This window comes from Apiospora marii, assembly GCF_038362585.1.
Source record: "Apiospora marii strain CBS 49790 chromosome Unknown utg000004l_segment0_segment0, whole genome shotgun sequence".
Classification (NCBI taxonomy): domain Eukaryota; kingdom Fungi; phylum Ascomycota; class Sordariomycetes; order Amphisphaeriales; family Apiosporaceae; genus Apiospora; species Apiospora marii.
This window is the reverse complement of record NW_027117375.1, coordinates 1,444,681-1,463,152: the sequence shown is the minus strand read 5'-3', so window position 1 is coordinate 1,463,152 and position 18,472 is coordinate 1,444,681. Positions and strand designations below refer to the sequence as shown.

At 54.8% G+C, this 18,472-nt stretch overlaps 5 protein-coding genes across 5 annotated transcripts; all 5 read left to right on the top strand.

The window, feature by feature from the left end:
- Positions 1-442: 442 nt before the first annotated feature.
- PG985_006408 (uncharacterized protein) lies at positions 443-1,288 on the top strand (the record flags this gene model as incomplete). Its single annotated transcript, XM_066826177.1, has 1 exon — positions 443-1,288. One exon carries the CDS (start codon positions 443-445, stop codon positions 1,286-1,288), a length of 846 nt encoding a protein of 281 aa, XP_066685784.1.
- Positions 1,289-2,397: 1,109 nt separating this feature from the next.
- On the top strand, positions 2,398-2,973 carry PG985_006407 (uncharacterized protein; the record flags this gene model as incomplete). The annotated part of the gene is made up of 3 exons (XM_066826176.1): positions 2,398-2,560; positions 2,650-2,833; positions 2,922-2,973. The coding sequence occupies 3 exons, from the start codon at positions 2,398-2,400 to the stop codon at positions 2,971-2,973; spliced, it is 399 nt and encodes a 132-aa protein (XP_066685783.1).
- Positions 2,974-9,115: 6,142 nt separating this feature from the next.
- PG985_006406 (uncharacterized protein) lies at positions 9,116-9,777 on the top strand (the record flags this gene model as incomplete). The annotated part of the gene is made up of 2 exons (XM_066826175.1): positions 9,116-9,331; positions 9,403-9,777. 2 exons carry the CDS (start codon positions 9,116-9,118, stop codon positions 9,775-9,777), a joined length of 591 nt encoding a protein of 196 aa, XP_066685782.1.
- A 3,933-nt stretch (positions 9,778-13,710) lies between these two features.
- On the top strand, positions 13,711-15,325 carry PG985_006405 (Galactokinase; the record flags this gene model as incomplete). The annotated part of the gene is made up of 2 exons (XM_066826174.1): positions 13,711-14,342; positions 14,407-15,325. 2 exons carry the CDS (start codon positions 13,711-13,713, stop codon positions 15,323-15,325), a joined length of 1,551 nt encoding a protein of 516 aa, XP_066685781.1.
- Positions 15,326-15,954: 629 nt separating this feature from the next.
- Positions 15,955-18,044, top strand: PG985_006404 (uncharacterized protein; the record flags this gene model as incomplete). The annotated part of the gene is made up of 2 exons (XM_066826173.1): positions 15,955-17,127; positions 17,220-18,044. 2 exons carry the CDS (start codon positions 15,955-15,957, stop codon positions 18,042-18,044), a joined length of 1,998 nt encoding a protein of 665 aa, XP_066685780.1.
- Between the last annotated feature and the right edge of the window lie 428 nt (positions 18,045-18,472).

Genomic DNA, 18,472 nt, shown 5'->3' with positions numbered 1-18,472 from the left:
AAGAGTATCGGTCCGGCTCACTATAGTTCTAGAGATGATTACTACTACGTACTATTATTACCTTGTTGGGCCATATGTTCATTAACCGTGACACGGATGTATCGTTCTCTACCATGAAAAAAGCCCGGCTTATTGCGACAGGCGCTGCCGTTGCCAGTCTTCTGAGTCCGGTTATCATGGCCGGGCCTGTAGAGGACCGGCAAGCAGGATGCGCGCACGATAATCTTCTGCGCGCCCTCCTCAACCCAACGCGCACAGTCGAGGCAACATCGTTCTGCAATGACTACCTATGTCGGCCTTCCTCCACAGTAAGGGCACACTTTCGCCCCCGTCAGGCTATATACATTCTAGCATTGGGGCTAAGAATGCCATCCAGGTTACCGCAACGACCGCAGGTACCGCCCACCCGTTGTATTTGTATAACCTTCAGCCGTCTCGCGGCATGAGCGGCACGCCGTTGACCTACCCGTCTCCACCCACACCCAGTGCCATCCCGGGCAACGCCGCATGTTACGGCTGGCCAACGGGGGGAACCTGTCCCTATCCTCCGACCCGGAAGAGGTGGCCTGCCCCGGATGCTGCTCTCTGGGCTCAAGCTCGTCGTCAGGCAGTCGCCGCCGCCGACTGCCCTGCGCCCTCGATACCTGCCTTCCTCACGACGGCAACCTCCTACCCCGCCTCCCGCCTCAGCAGCGCCTGCTCCTGCGCGCTGGCGTCGGCGTCCCCGCCCACTACCACCACGACCTGCACCGCCATCGGCGCGACGTGGCCCCAGATCACCATCCCGGCCTTCTGCCAGCCGTCCTTCCACGCCAACCGCGCGTCGCTGCTGCCGTTGCCGGGCATTACGAGCACCGCCGTCGCGACCCTGGGCGTCGTGAGCGACAAACTCGACTGCTGCGTCAGCTGCGCCGGGATCTTCAACTGTGTCGCATGGAGCTATGTGCCTTTCCCGTCTCCTACCTCTACTAATGCTGCCCCCACTACGGCCACCGACAACAAGAAGATCAACCCCTGGATCTCGGGCATGTGCGTCGCCGTGTACAACTACGGCATCATCGCCCCCAGCAGCGACGGAGACGACGACAACGCGGCGGCCGTGTGCCCCAACGGCGTCGTCGGCGAGGCGCTCGGCGGGGCGTCGGGCAATCCGTCGGCCGGCGGGCAATTCCGGTGGGAGAACTTGTACTACAACGGCTGGAACGAGGGACCGTGCGGGCGGCCGCTGAATGTGTTTCAGAGTGGGCAGGACGGGGGCAGGGGGGACTACGACACGCTTTGTCGGTGATGTTTAGGGGGACGTCGCCGGAGGGGGAAGGGTGGCAAGGGGCAAGCTTGTGATAGGGAAGAGGTATGGCATGGGTTGAAGGGTTGGTAGCTGCGTATCCTCAAGTTGCGACTTATCAGGTCAGAAGCTGGGAGCAAACCATGCGTTCGCTGGAATGATTGTTTCTGGTAGTTAGTATTTTGAGTGGGCAGGTTCGTGCTCGAGTCGTTCCCACATTCGTCCCCTGATGAACAATAACGCTGTAATCTGTGATTTCAGTTTTGAATTGGACATGAACGTCTGATTTGTAAATATTTTGGCTTGCCTGACAGCCCATGACTAATATCGTACTACTAGCCTGGTGTCTTGCCTCTGAGGAGCAGATTCTGCCCCAAGTCGTCCCCTTTTGGCCTTTGGAACTACAAGTTCTCGGCTGCACCAAATTATGTATTACCGAATAAAAGTGCATGTCTTGAAGATCGAGAAGAGCTTGCCTACAGCGGTGTCAAGACCCCTCTTTTTAGTTTCGTGGATGGCAAACATCTGCCAGAGACGGCGATGGTGCGTACCACTCGAACCCATGCGTATTAAGAGGACCCTCCTGGTAAAGTGAATTCTATGAATGCTGTTAGAATCATCTAAACCGGTGGGGAATATGTAAAGGGGCTGATACCGACCACATTGCTCGTTCCTGGCCGTCTAAACGATGCATGACAATCCCCCACGGGGACGTTTTTGGCGAGCACGCAGCAGTTTCACTCGCTTGTGACGGATGCAACATGAGAATTTGATAACATCTCACGTTGTATCTGTGAGAAACTTGCATCTAGATGTAACAGCCCCAGCGCCCGTGTTCCACAACCCCTCGCAATACCGCGGAGTTGGCCCAACTGTATGGAGGCCATCGCCATCGCCCGCTTGAAGGAAATTATGGGATACAAAAGGTTCGAGGTAGAGATCCCGTTCTACTACAGGAACCAATGTCAGAGCAGACCCAAATATAAATATGAATCTCCTCTGCTGAGTTCGAGTCTCGTTTTCTCTTGGAAGAGCCACCAGCACATGGGGAAACAGAGATCGAAATAAGCCAACTGAATCATCACCACGCCCCTAAGAAAAGCCCTCTCGGAATGAAGTACCTTGCCGCCGTCGGAGTCATCGCCTTGGCTATCTCTGTCGTCAATGCCCTTTGCTGCTTAGCAGATGATTATGGCTGGTGTTATGACGGCACCCCTGGCACCCCGTGCTGCGCCACGCAGGGTTGCAATGCCTTTTGGTGCGCCTGTGGTGGGGGTAAGCCCGCTCCCTGTTTCCTGAAAAAAAAAAAGAAAAAAACAAAAAGAAGAAAACATATATTGGCGGACTGATACATTGGCTTGCAGAATGCCGCCATAAATCCGAGGACAGCCTTGCCACCGACTCGTTCGTGAGCAGCCCGGTCGGCGAGGCGTTTGCTCTGGCCGACACGGACGGCAGCGGCAACATCACCCTGCCGCAGTACCTTGCCTACATGCGCGTTTCCGGGAACGACTCTGTCAAGGCCATCTGGACCGCGTGGTTCAACAAGTAAATTCATTTTCCCCTCTTTTCTTTTCGTTACACTGGTCCCTGGTGTTCAGCGCAAAATGGCGAGGCTCACGACACTGCGGTACAGGCACGACAAGAACCATGATGGCGTCATCACCCCTGACGAGATCACCGCATGAGGGGCAGTGGTTCTGCGTTACTGCGGCCAAACGCTATTTGGCCGTTGTGCTTGAGGGGGGGCGATGACTTCGACTTGCTCTTGTGCAGTGGAATATAGGGGGTCAAGGGGGCACGAGACAACTGATTTGCTGAGGCAGGCAACAAATATTGTCCACCTATGTACCTCGTGTACTGGCCGAGGTTTTTGAGTGCCAACAATGTGCTAGAACTTTTACTAATTTCAATTGGTAGCACAGCCATACCAACTAGCATCTTTGGAGCGTCTTGATATTGCCCCTGACGATTGGCTCCGCGAGAGTGGCATCTGCGGCAGAGGATTCCATGCATTATAAGGCTTCCTTTGTACTTTGAATAATGTGTTTCTGATAGGCTGGCTTGATCTGAGATTAAGAGAGGCTAGAAATCTAGTAAAGTGGGAAAAGTACAGCAAATGTGGTTGATGCTGCGCATACTGCCAATCACTTTCCCCTTGATCGGCTCTGGCGCAACTGCGGCCAACTGTTCCTTTTCTTTTTGTAAAAAATTTCGATTACATAGATGCTATTTCAACGGAACAGAAACAAGTGACTCGCCGCAATACTGTAGGTTACCTCCCGAACCTCGGCCAGCCGTAGCCAGCGTAGCCAGCGTACCACCAAGATAGAATGTCAGTATTCTTCGCCCGCTTAAGACAGTGAGCTCCTTGACAAGTAGCTCAAAGCAAATAAAGCCTCCAGACGGCCCCAAAAGCTTCTCACTAGGCGGTTTGTCAGGGCTGGATGAGAAATTACGTTTGATCAAGTTGCCAAAGTTGATGCCAGGGCGATGATCTTCTGTCTCCGCCCATCGAACTGGGTCTATAGGTCTTGGTGGTAGAGATCCTGGAGAAAAGATGGGGAAGCAAACGGATCTCAGGGTTCAGATCCAAGTAAACCTACTTTACAAGCTCGTATACTGAGGCAGCCGAGCAGTCTGCCCAATGGGGTCTGGGTTCCTATACCACTATAGTGATTCGTTCGAAGAAAGGTTTCGCGGCAAGGGCGTGTTATTCATTATTCATGACCCTCGAGTCAGCAGCAAGGTTTCTGTGTGGCTCCTCATGACAGAGCGGAAGCACTAGTGGTACAGTAACGAACGGATATACTTCAGGTAGTGGAGGCACACCTAGCGTATGCCACAGGCATGATATAGGACCCCAGACCCTGTGCAGAGCAAGAAGAAGCTCGGCCCTAAGCACCGAACTATCGTTAGCTCAACCGTCAGCCCTGGTGGATGGGTCGCTGAGAGCTTCGATGCAAAGCATAAGAGTCAAAGACCCGAATGCAACGTTGACTCGATTGGCAACAGCAGAGGGTCAACCGTGGTCTTCCGGTGATTGTCTCCTGTCTGAGTTCTCGAGATCCCAGGCTCCGAGAAACCACCTCTGCATCTCCATGCCTGGGAGAGAAGCGGTACCCGGCAGCTACTACAGTAGCATGGTTTGCCTCTGCAGATTCCGCCTTGCGCCGCGTACTAGTTGCCGTAGCTGGACATTGGTGCACGTCCTCCTCATCTTCTTCTGCCGAACCGACCTCATACGAGGTGGGCATATTGATGTAGTATCGTTTCCGAAAAGGCCACTGCACGCACACGCGAAGGCGCAGAGGTCCCGAGAGATCGAACCTGTTCACCCCTGCCACATGTGCGCCATGGCTACAACTCGGAAAGGCAACCTCCCTACGTTTTTCAGGCGACTAGTAGTACAGTACAGGACTGTAGATTGGTGCATCCTGTGACGCATACTGGCTTGCCGGGATTGACTGCAAATCCATCGCATGATCTGTTCCAACAGGGGCTCGCAGGCCAATAGCATTCGTTGACTGACGTTTGATTGGCTTGCCCGAGCTGTTTGCTTTTGGTAGTGTCGTGCCGTTGCGCGGGGGAGGGGGTTGGAGCCGTGTTGCCGCGATGGCCATGATGTGAGATTCTCTTGGCGTTTGATCACGAAATGGCCAGAGGAGCCGCCCCCGAATTTGGTATGTCCTGTCCCCTCACCCACCCCGCCATGCCTCCTCAGTTGGGAATGCCGAGCTTAGACGGGATCGTCATCACACGTAAGGGACCCTGCAGCCAGCATTTGCTCTCTGCCATTCCGCTGCTTCCCACCCCAAGCCCCGCCTCCCCTAGATCCTACAGTAGGCACTAGGGTCTGGACCCCCATGTCGGCTCATGCCGAGAGAGAGAGCTGGCGGCTGGATCGAGCTGCATGCATGTGTCAAATAAGCTTGACGGAACTTAATATAGAGCGAATACAGTATCGTTGAGACAAGGCAAAATCCCGGCAGCAGGCATCCGACCAGGCCGGCCGCGAGAAACGTTGAAACCCTCTTGCCTTCGGGTGGTCTGCATCACATGCGCGCCACCCCACGAATACCCTTTTTTTTTTTACCCTTTTTTTTTTTACCCTTTTTTTTTTTTTTTTTTTTTTTTTTTTTTTTTTTTGCCTCGCATGGGCAGTGCAGCTCGAGGCCAAGGTGATGGGTGACTCTGGATACAGAAGGCGGTACTTCAATTGATGTTTCCATAAAATTCCGCTGACGATCATCTCCACTAAAATGTAAGCATGAGGTGGGGGCTCTGGGGATCGCCTCAGACTGGTGACTGGGGCTCCTCCCTGGGCGGCCCCCTCTCCACTCTCGACCAATGAGGGCGCTCCAAAGCACTTCGGACACCTGCCCGAGTTTCTACTGCTATAGGTTAAGTGGTATTTCTTCAATTCTGTTTGCTCCCACTGCACATTGCTCCGCTCCAAATCGGCAGTCCGCCATCAACAACGCATCCATCCCCGACAAGGGTTCTTGGGGGTCCGATCTGTGATCGGAGCACCAGGGGCTCTTGAGCATATTACATAGTCATGATAAACATGAGTTGCCTGATGGTCAGGTGCTAACATAACTATACAGGAAATCTTCTTATATCACAACAATCGGGCCCATTAAACCGCATGAACAGCTTCAACGGCCGCTAGAGCCTGGCCGAGCCGGCCTGCCGGCCTTGGCTCCCTGGGTGTGAATACGGCCGGGATAAGAGGCCTCGGAAGGGATTTTGCGTGGATGTTCATCACGCGCGGCAGCCGAGCCTGGCTGCTGGACCCCTGGTCGAATGGTGGCACTTAAATTGGGTTGAGATGCCAAGTCAAGTCTCCAATAAGGCAATGGCCACGTCCGGCAAGCCGGTCTGGTCAACCGTGGACCGGTAGAGCAGGCTGAAAGATGTCTGCTCGTTGGTTCTGGGGGGGCGTGCCTAACAGAATTTTGGCTTGAAAATCGTAAATCGTACTTGGGACCAAAGCTAGTGGGGGCACGGCTCTTCTAAAAATAACAATGTTTACTATCTTGATTTTCGACTTCAAAAATACTGTAGTCGAGAAGCAAACAATTCATCGTCCGCTAGGATGATTTTATCGTGACAGGCAACCGAATTTTCCATGCCCCCCCCCTGTCAATGTACTGTAATGAGAGAGCATCTATCAAGATCCCAAACCCCGGTATGATCAGCATAAACAATGTGATGTGCTAGTACACTCAACGTATCTCGGTATCTAAGGTACAAAGAAAACGAAATCTGACCGGGGTACCAGTATGTGGTGAAATCGTCGGATGTGCTTCGCCGCTCTCCCGTAAGAATGATAGGGTCTGATGGCTGACTGATGCATGTGTTTCACTGCAAGGTGATGCTTTGGGCGGATGTTTGGCATCGAAACTCCCTACCCGAAAGATCGGATGGCACTCAAAGTCATCCAAACTCCAAGGATGTATATACTACGTCGTACTGGGGTGTGTCTGGGCCTTGCTTTGGTTGTTTGTCTGGGCTTGGCGCATTCCTGCCGCCCTGATGATTTTGGAACTCTCTTCTTGCTGAGAAATTGTATTGCGGGAACAGTGTGGCGCCGGAACTCAGAGATCTACGCTCTAGAATGGACGGGGCCCGGGGAAAACACGTTTTGTTTCATTTTCAATCACTGGCCAGTTCGGTACTTTCTTGTTTTGCTGGGCAGCGTATTGCCTTGATGTCGGAACTGCCGAGTACTGTCAAGGAATCCATCTCAGGGGTTGGTTGGTGCATGTGCCAGAGGAGTTGATTAGAGAGTATGCAGCTCAGCACCCAGCTTGAGGTCATCATCTGCGAATCTTTCCTGAAATGCCTGCCCATTCGTGAGCGATGCTGCTTCTCAGGACACCCATAAGATATTTGGAAGTGGCCAAAAGCCGGTGGCAATGGCAAAGGCTTGGGAAGAAAGCAGCCACCCAGACTGCCCCAATCTTGTGCATATTATTCCCCAACGGTGGCTTGCATTATCTTAAAGTATGTCGAAGATGCCGATGGTTCAGGTCCAATTGGTGGTTGACCTGGCAGCTCGTATCTCTATGGGATCGGATCACGTCCGACTGGCAGGAGTTTTCAAGTCGTCGCCCGGCAGACTGGTCCGGACGCGGGAATTGCGACATCATTCAGGCCCATGAATGGATACTGTAGGTAGATAGATACCTCGGGCCTTAAAGAATGATGAACCCGAGTCCGACTACTGGTATCGCACCCCATTGGGCGCGTTGTGTGAAGAGGACCACTCGGTCTCGTCATCGGTACCAGGTCGTCGCCTCGATAATTAGAAGTGCCGTACAGTAGGTGAAGAAGATTATCGAGAAACACCCGTGCCACGTCTGGAAAACCGCTGTCCGGTCACACGCAGATTACTCCCACGCAATGGAAGAGGGACCAGGCACCAGGGAATGATGGAATTTCTTGCCTTCTTTTGATTTCGTTTTCATCCCATGGACAGAGACGCGTTTGGAAAAATGGCGTGACATTGTCGTAGTGAGGGAGTTCCCTTGCTTGGGTTCCCGGTCACAGCCCGCGGCGAGCTGGCCAATCAAAAGGCGAGTAGAGGCTCGGAAGGGTCCGGGCCACCTGTGAGCGCATATGACGATCCGACCCCAATGCCCTGGAAGGGAACCCCTGAACCGACCGTAGGACTGCATGTACTCAGCGTTTGCCTGGGAGGATGTGTACACGGCGCTGGACCAATCAGGCCAATCCGGGGATAGGCTAGATGGGCCGGCGCAATCGGTAATTGGCCCCAACGACCCAAGCACAAGGAGATGTCGGAGAGGCTGCTGCACTTGCCCATGATCCAATATGCGGGATGCAGTGCGGCAAAATCGGTTCTACATGGGCGTCGCCTCGCAATTAGTCCAAAAGGCCATGGCATGGTCGGGGAGTTGTGCTCGGCCGCTGCCAGCCGGCCGTACAGTAGGGTGCCACAACATAAACTCGGCAGTCCCCCCACTCAGCCACTCAGCCCAAGGTTACGTGGTACATCCAGGACAGGAAGCCCACGGCCTGCCGTACCGACCCAATCACGCCTCGTGACCCCCGCCCGCAACTGCAAGTTTTACTTTCCATGGGCGACTCCAAGGGGCGGAGAGGAAGGAGGGCGGGCGGACAGAGCCCAGGCGTCTAGAAGGCCTACCACGTACATAGACACCCCGATTTGATGCTAGGGGCGGTAGTAAGAAGTATGCGGCCCTACTACCTAACCTTACCTGAGGTGGAGCTGGGAGCTTCTGGAGGCCGTCGAACTGCTTGAAATGTCTCGCTTTCCATCTGCCGTTGGAATAAGCGGGACTAGTGCAGCCACCATTGATGTACCTACCTAACCTACGAAAAAGGTACCTGACTACAGCTGTGCTGCTACTTGGACCGCAACCGGATTGCCGGAGGATTTGCTCCAAAAATTATGGACGCGCTGCGGTACCATCGTCGATACATGCAGCTTCCAAACAAAAAACCGGGCGCCCTTTCTCAAGTTTCCATACTCGGTATGGGCCTGGAGGCCGATTTTGTCCTGGGAATCTGAAGGAGGTGCCGGGCTTGCAAAAGGATAACAATACATACCAAGTGCTCGATGTAGTAGCAGCTGCTCCATTTCAAGCTATTAAGGATATGACATCAGCCCTTCCTGCTCAGATGCCTTTTGCCTTCCCTCTCGTTATTAGTGCATGCTCTCCCGGTCTCCGTCCACAATCCCATTCATCAATTCATTGATATCTGAAAATCCAAGTGGGCTACGGAACACCCCCGCTACACGAGACAAGACTACGTACAACACACACATTGGTTACCATGGAGTTCTGCCAGCAGCCCGCGGACCACCACATGGCTTACGAGCTCCCACAAAGTCCGATGGGCACGAGTTGTGACCCCTTCCTCGACCCGTGCATCACCGCCGCCTACCAACATGATCCTCAGCACTTCTTCGACCTCTCTACCGAGTCACACGACACCATGATCAAACTGGAGGACATAGGGCAACCCCAGCCATGGGAGTCCTTCTCTTCCGTAAGCTCCTATCTTCTACCATGCCAGATATATCTTGAGCACGAACCTCGCGCTGACCTATTCTCCAACAGACTTCAGAATCCGGAGTCAGTGAGACCCTGGAACCCATTGCGCCCTCGCCAGTACGGAGAGAGTCGACATCACAGCCGGCCAAGAAGCCTAGGCGAGACCGGGCTCGCTCCGGCTCATCTGGAGGGTCTACCGACCTCAGCCGCGAGAAGAACCGCATCGCCGCTAGCAAATGCCGGAGAAAGAAGAAGGACGAGGAGCGCGTCCTCGAAGATCGGAGGCGGATGCTACAGGTCCAGAACGCCATCCTCGTCGACTCGGCGACGTCACTGCGCGCCGAGGTCCTGTCGCTAAAACACGAGATCCTCCGCCACGGCACCTGCGACTTCCAACCGATCAACTCGTACATTGCCACAGCCGCCGCGCGGGTAGGATGACGAAGAGCCAGTGCAGCGAGCGTCACTTCTCCTTCTTCTGTTCTCATCTCCCTCTTTGTTTTATAATCGGCGGCGTTCGTCTCACCTTATTTTCAGCGGGTTTTACTGGCTCGGGGGTTGTGTACGGCGAAAAGCCCCCGACACTACGCTTGGTCACACCAGGGTGGTGACCCTTTTGTTATCAAAGTAGGCTGCTTGGGCGGGATGCACCAAGCAGCCGCTTTTCTATGGCAGAAGTGGCTATCTTACGGAAGGAGTATTGCTTTTAGGCTTGAAAAATGGGTCATTTGGTGTTCAGGATGGTGGTATAATGCTGATAATGATCAATTGACTTGGTCAGTTCAAGCAAAAACGGCACACGGTGCTTGGTGGTCTCACGGCTTTCTTCCCTTTTGCTCGGGAGGCGCAAGGCGCTTAGGTGACTGCGGGATACATCTCGAAGCATACCCAAGAAATTTGTTTACGAGTTGTGGTGGCACATCCATTCATTTGTTCTTCGGATTGTGCAGGATGACTGTTGCATCCGATTCAGCAAAGGGTCCTGTCATCGAGAATGACTCGATTCTTCGGGGGCGGCCTGGAGCCTCTGGTTCTGGCCAAGGACCCCCAAACGAAGCTATACGAATACTTTAGTCCTAATGAATCACTCACACAAGACACAATGAACCATTTGCGAGAAGTATTGCAGAACATGTCGCTCAATGATGGCCACGATGCGACAGCTAGTGATCTCTCAAATGTTGAGGGTATCTCAAGAAACTGGTGCCGGTTTATTCCCGAGCCCCATGGCCGCCTCCGCCCGGGCGCTGCGACTTTTGGCCCAAGCACGGCAGCTATCAACGTAGCGTTGGGCGGTAGATGGCCAGTGACCAGGTGGCCGTCATCTCCAGGCACGACTCGAGATCCGAACCAAAATCCGACCCAAGATTGTACTGTACAGCCCCGCCGATCCCCGTATTCCCGGTCCAAGCCCCTCTCTCCCAAACGACGGCGCTGGGCTGGATTGCTGGCCCCTGGAGCCGGCTGCAGACGTGTTATCGCTCGCGGGATCCTGTTTTTAGAGTCGGCTCTACGGATGCTTACGAGAGTCTAACATTGTTTTCCAGCCGTCAGCGCACCGGGATCTTCAACAACCCCCCTTACCATCGTTGCTCTTTCAACAGTTGGATGTGAAAGACATCATCAGCAAAACCGTTTGGTGCGACGCTTCCGAATACAGTACAGGTTACGACTCGTCCAGGGGAGCTCACTTGGCAACACTTCTTGGAAGCGGCATGGCCCTCAAGCGTTAGTTAACGCGTACGTGCGGGGGTCATGGCCTCGATTTTTTCCCCCTCCCCCCCTCCTCCACCTCGTCGTCGGTGTTGCTCGAAGGGGGGCGGGCCTGGCAACGGCTGAAAGAAAACTGGGGCCAGCCATGGCCCCAAGATACGAACATCTCCTCGCAATCTCGATCCTATGGCCTACCAGCCTACCAACGAGGAGGGCAAGAGTTGCTTTTCCAAAAGGGTGTCTCGGCGCTCCTCGAGCGCTCTGATGCAGATTGGGTGGTGTCTGAGGGATAGGTACATGTACGTAGTAGGTAGGGACGCGTCGACGACGACAAGGACCTGGGCAGGATGGCAGGGTTACTTGGTTGCCAGGGGGTGCGCCTGGCGCAGTGCAAATCCTACTCTACCAATACCAATAGACTGTTCGGCAGCATTCCCCGAACCATGTCCGACCAGTTAGAAATCGTGTGCCCGGCTGCGCCGGTTGACTAAAGCCGTTTCTAGCTCGCTCGCTCTTTTGCGCGCCGCTTCTGTCGGTCTCTCTGGCGTCGCGTCGTGTTTCCTATCCTACAGTACAGTACAGCCCCCTCTACAGTACTCACACTCCCAATCTTAGCCGTAGCCTACGTTATCGGGGGACGGCGGCTTCGAATGCTGCAACGGGTGGCGCTGGTGCTGTACATAGGGCAAGTATTGTCGGCCCTCCAGCCCAGCCACTCATGGATGGATTCAGTCTTGAGTGATCTCAGTAAGGTACATAGTCGCGGCTTCTGGTGACTAGCAGTAGGGCTCTCAGTAAGATCGCCCCTCCCTCTTTCCCTCCGACTGAGTATTACTTAGTTCGCCAGGCCGGTCGGCCGGTTCACACTACGAGGCACACAACCGCTAGCCCGCGTGGACACTTGCTGATTTGGAGCTTCCAACATCATTCAGTAGCTTGGGGAAAGGGCCCCGTTGCGAGCTTGTGCTTGCCATTGGATGCCAACGGTCCTTGGGTCGACAGTCAGCGTCGGGGGCAGGACGGGGTGCGGACGTCATTCCATTGGAGGATCGCCGTCTCGATGTATTCTGTAAGATCTCATTGGCGGAGGGCAAGCCACCTCCAAACCTTCTTCCTATAGCGTGGCCTATCTATACTCAATGTTGCTTAAGACAGCTCAGCTGTCAAGGCTATAAAAAGCATGATACATACATGAGCGCGACAGGTTTGCGGCTGTCGGTGCCTATGTACAGGCCTTGCGTGTCTCAGAGGGAAAAGCTAGGGCTCGACGACAGGCACAGCGGCCATTCTTTCGATGAGCACTCACGAGATGTACTAACACGGGTTAGCGAGAGAGGGGCCCGACCAGGAACAACCAAGTCACTCGCAAGCGAAGTGGGAGCAGCCCAACATCGACTAACGCATGCGACGGGCTACCGTATCAACGATGGATGTGGAGACTATATCGAGATGTGTGGGTGAACCTGTTGATGGGCTAAACAACTGGAGTCCACATGCCTGCGGAAGTCGTCAAGACATAAGGTTTGGCCCAAGGTTGGCGACCTTAAGGTAGGGGCTAGGGGCTACTTGGAACGACAGAGAAAGCATGTTAGTATGCAACAGCTCCCAGAGCCAGGGCCAAGGCCTCCCGAAAACCACGTCAACGGGCGTCGTCCTTGCCAGGCCAAACTCAAACCCGGGCCAAACTCAAACCCCGCGCACCCCTCCTTGACATTTTTAAAGCCGCGGCCCGGGTCATTGCCCGTCAACATAGACGCCTTCGAAAATTCATCATGGATCTTCGCAGGGGAGTGCGACATTGAGCTAGCATTTTCTACTGCGCATGCCACACACGATGGCCTGCCGTTCGATATGCGTGCACTTTTGCACCATCCAGTCAGGGAGGGATGTCTCGGCTGCCCCTTGCCGCCCCGTTCCGCGGAAGCTGATTCAGTAAACGCAAGTATCTGGCCATCTCTCGTCATTGACATCCATGCTACTCGTCTCGCCGCAAGGCTATAAGAAGGGAATGCTCTTCGCATCGCCCGCGCAGGATTGATTCGAGCAGTGCATGTTTTGTTGGCTGTCGTCTTCGTTTTCGCATGTCGCACGAACACGAACCAGCACATGTCCTGCGCGTTGCGACACTGCGACCGACCACCGACTCTCCCCGCTGTGCTCGACTTTCGTTCCTTGGCGGGTCACGCGGGGTAAAGAGCGGAACATCTCACGGGGTGGTGCTATGATGGCATACGCCAGCTACCTATGTACCCCTTGCGCGCGGGTGAGTAAAACGTGTGATAAAATGGTTGATACGAACGAAATTCATCGCGAGATGGCCTGACTGGCCTACTTGTGACACGTTTGCACCAGGCAAAATGCTTGAGGCGCAGGACTGCATTCAGCTCCCCCGAGTTTGGCAGGAGTTTGCAGGTTCCTGTCACGCGGAAAACTTACGGGAAAGTGCGTCACGTTACACCCGAGGACTTGAGTGATTTCGAGGGCGACGTGGGGTAGGCAATACTGTACCTAGCCTGAAGCGGGGAGCTGGGAGCTCCAACAAGGTAGAAAGAAACAGCTGCACACGAGCAGGCCAGCATTTCGCATTTCACGATAGCATTTCCCCCCCTACTCTTTTCTTCCCTTCTCGCACACAAACTCCCCTCTTCGGAAAGCATCATTATGTCTGGATCCGTGCCTACTGTGACCACCCTGGACGGCGTCTACACCCACCAGTCGCTGTCCGAACAGGAAGCGCGATGGAGCAAGCTGCTGGCTAAGTTCCAGAGCCTCTACGGCCGCCCCGCGCAGTTTGTCTCGCGATCGCCCGGTCGCGTCAACATCATCGGCGAGCACATCGACTACTCTCTCTACTCGGTCCTGCCCATGGGAATGACCCATGATGTCATCCTTGCCGTCTCCACCGATCTCACCCCGTCCAACGAATCCACGTACAAACTCAAGCTGGCCAATCTGGACGAGGAGCGGTTTCCCGCGCGCGAGTTTGACGTGGCCTACGGCGAGGTCGAGATCGACGCGACAAAGCACGAGTGGACAAACTACTTCCGGTCCGGGCTTCGAGGCGCGCTCCAGCTCCTGCAGAAGAAGTATGGTGCCGATTTCAAGCCCAAGAGCATGCAGGTGCTCATGGACGGCACCGTTCCGGCTGGCGGCGGCTTAAGCTCCAGCGCCGCCTTCGTGAGCGCTAGTGCGCTGGCTGTCATGATTGCCAATGGCGAGAAGGATGTGGACAAGAAAGATTTGACGGAGGTGGCCATCGTCAGTGAGCGCGCCGTTGGCGTCAACTCCGGCGGGTAAGTTTCCACCGTAAAATGGCCCCGATTCGAACTGCTCGAGATCTCACACAATGCATTGCAGTATGGACCAGTCGGCGTCTGTTTTCTCAAAACAGGGCTCGGCCTTGTTCGTGTCCTTCGCCCCCTCGCTGTCTGCCCGGCCCGTGTTCTTCCCCAAGACCAACCCGGAGCTCATTTTCGTCGTTGCGCAATCCTTCGTGACGTCCAACAAGCAGGTCACTGGTCCCGTTCGCTACAACCTGCGGGTGGTCGAATGCAGCATGGCAGCAGCCGTGCTCAATGCACTGTTGTGTCCTGGCACCGATCTGCCCAAGGATGCCGGACCGCTGGGCGTGTCGCTTCACGGGTTCCACACAAACTACTTCAAAGACACCCAAAAGTCGATGAACGAGCAGCTGACGGAGCTGGTCGAATTGACAAAGTCGAAGCTGACCAAAGAAGAGGGCTACACCGTAGAAGAGATCGCGTCTTTGGTTGGCATCTCGGTCGACGAGATCAAGGCTCGTTTCATGTCGAGTTTCCCGGTTCGCGGAGAGCACTTCAAGCTTAGACAGCGCGCCCTGCACGTCTTTACTGAAGCTCTGCGGGTGCTGCAGTTTTTGACAGTGCTGGAGGACGACAGTGCGCACTCCATGACGGGCGACACGACGGAATACAACAAGAAGCTCGGCGACCTCATGAACGCGACACAAGACTCGTGCAGAGATCTGTACGAGTGCAGCTGCCCCGAAATCGACGAGCTTTGCGCTATTGCCCGAGAGGCTGGTGGCTACGGCAGCCGCTTGACGGGCGCCGGGTGGGGCGGATGCAGCGTGCATCTGGTGCCGGCGGACAAGGTCGACGCTGTCCAACAGGCCATGATGGACAAGTACTACTCGAAACGCAACTTGAGCCAAAGGGAGCTGGACGCTGCCATCGTGGTCAGTCGGCCGATGAATGGGAGTGCTGTTTGCGTGCTGAAGGATGGGAAGTTGCCTTAAAGCATCAGTTCTCGACCAACCCGGTATTCCTACGCCTTCATCAACTTTAGGCCTGCCTCATCCTCGGATGACCTCACCCCTCGTCAACTTTTTAATTGCCTACTATTACTACAACTACTTTCTCAATCAAAAGCAACCCTGATAAGTGTCACGTGCGTGCACCAATTGATAGCGGTACAGCGCAACTACGGCATGCATCGTGCGACGTTGGCCCCCCTTAGCCCCTTGCATGTCTATACGAAGCGTGCATGCCAAGTGTGTCTGGTAAGCGTCCAGCCCTGCGAGTGGGCAGTGCAGTGACTATATTTGGAGATAACATCAGCCGAATTGGGGATAAAGGCTCTTGGCCAATCCACTTTCGCGCTTACTAACCAATCACCAGGCGTATAATTGCAGGTGAATGCACTAAAATCTCACATAGCCAGTTCATTTCTCTAGCCTGGCAAGCCGTTTGATGTACGCCAGGCCATCCTGCGGTCCTAGTCGTGAGTAGTAAGATTAGACTGAAAACACATCGACTGCTTCTTCCTCAGCTTGCTCCTTGAAAATTCTATCGGTAGTAACTGCGCCAGTCAAATATACGCGGCATAGCCGCATTCATGGTCTTTGTTCAAAGATAAGTGCTCAGCATGCCGCCGTCGTCGTTGCCGTCGTCGCAAGGGGAGGACCCTTTCCTCGATTCCAACAAGTACTACTTTCCGCCCGGCATCTTGCGGGCGGCCCCTGTCCAGTCGGGACTCGAGGCGCCTCCACAGCGGGACGAGAATGCAGCATCCCCAGGTTTACAGTTAGTGCCGGAGGAGCAGAAGCACTCGCACCAGGATCTGCCTGGGCTATACGGGACACGCAGCACACTACAGCCGCCGCCGGTTTTGCTCTCCACGGGGCAAGCTGTGCACGTGGACGAGTACGCCTCTCAGGGACTGCAGTCGGTTGACCAACACTATCATCAACAGTATCAAGAGCAGCAGCAACATCAGTATCAACAACCACAGCAGCAGTTCTACCAGGATGGAAATCTTGCCGGCGTCCAGGGTCACCAGTGGCCGGTGTACCAGTCACAACATCAACAACATCAACAACAACAAGAACAACAACAACAAGAACAACAACAACAACAACAACAACAACAGTCTGTGCAATGGGCGGGGATGCCCTCTGGAGATCCAGGCGCCTGGGGATACCCAAATCAACAACATGGCTACCACGCTGCGCCGTCCGGGGATCATTTTCTGCCGGAGGCCGTTACGATGCATTCGGATACCCATCCTGGTTTGCATGCTGGATACTATCAAGCGAAACCAGCCCCGAGTATGACAGGGAGTTCTGAGCTGTGGCTCAACAAGAATGAAGCGACCGTCATGGTAACGCCAAAGGTTTCAAAATGGAGACAGCGGCCCCGGCTGTTATGGGTGGGTGGAGTCATAGCCTTGTTGGTCGTTGTCGGTGCGGTCGTCGGTGGTGTCCTAGGCAGCAGGAAATCGCCAGAAGAAAGCCAGGCAGCAGCAAAGCCATCTTCGTCAGCCCTGCCCGGCCCAGCAGGTGGCACCTCTGAGGACAATGTTGCGCCCCCAAAGTCGCTCCGGATGCACTCCAGACTCGCCGTGTCTGCCTGGCGCGATACCACACATACGAATTATACCCTCAGATTGTTTTACCAGGGCCCGGACAACGCTTTACGATTTGTCGAGAACACGAGCGAAAACAAGAATTGGACCGGCGCCGTCACATTGGACACCCTGGACTACGCACCCAGACCGAATGGCGCGATAGCAGCAGGGGTGTACCTCCATAGTGATGTTGTAAGTCAAGAAAGGGTCCCCCCCCCCCCCCCAATTTTCTACTGAGATATCGTATCAGACTGCCGGGCTACACTAACTGACAACCGTCTTAGTGGCAATGGGAGTTGATGTACATCGACCAGGATGCGATCATCCGCTGCCAGAAATTTGACCTGGAGGGCAAGAAGATTGGGGTCAAAGGTACGGGCGGGAGCATGAACGCCTATCCCATCAAGGTCGACCCAGAGTCCAAGATTGCCGTCTACTTCCCCTATGTTATGTCGCAGGATGCGGACAACAAGCTCCGCTACACCCGTATGCTCGGGCAGAACGGTGCCAACCTGTCGGCGCCGTGGTGGGTGAACGAGACTAACCTAAACGCGGTGGGCACCAAGAACGCGCCCGTGTTGATGCTGCCCCTCGCCCAGAAGTACATCGACCCGGCGGGTTTCATCTACCGCGAGGCCCAATCGGGGCGGTTGGCCGCGGGCACCAACGACAACATCAAAAACGGCGGCGACATCCAGAGTGACAACCTGCCGTGGAACCCCCAGGGCGCCCGGGGCCTCGGCGAGCTACCCGCAGTGCCCGAGGGCTCGCCCCTCGCGGGGTTCAGCGTGGGGCGCACCTACGACGCCAGCAAGATGGACACATACATCCTGTACCTGGACGACCAGGACACGGTGCAAGTCGTGTGGCAGGACGACGACCGGGCGGGCTGGCAGGGGCCCCGGACGTTCGACGCGCTGGGCGAGGCGGAACCGGGCACCGACATTGCGTGCGCGACGCAGGGCTCGTGGGACCAGTCCGGCATCAACGTGTCCAAGGAGCAGAACCTGAACCGGTGCTTCTTCCAGGAGAAGGGGACAGGCCGGCTCAAGGAGGTCTGGTTCGACGGGTCGGACTGGAAGAAGATTGGGTATGTGCCGTTGCCATAATTGGAATGGAAAGGAAACTGGATGGGCAGAAGATAAACCCCTGGGATTGGATTGGGAGCGTGTAACTATTATTATTGTGCCTTCGAGATACCCCTGCGAAGCAATTGTATATCAAATTCTCGTAATGTTCATGTCTATAATGGTTTACCTATATTAGGACTGAGTATGAAGTATCCAGGCGAACAGAAAAGACATGTATGGGTTTATAGACCTTGGTGTTTGTTTGTAGAAACGATATCGATCCCTGATGGAGAAAGTAAAGATAAAACGGATTAGCTAATTAGCCGCCACGGACCACGGTGGGGAGGCGCCAATGAGGGTCAAAATTCCTATCAGTAATCGGTCCGTGACCATTTTTCAAACCAAGTTGCATCTCTGTACCGTCAGTCGGCAGAAAGCCAAGTTTGAGGGCCAGGTTGCTCGCGGGC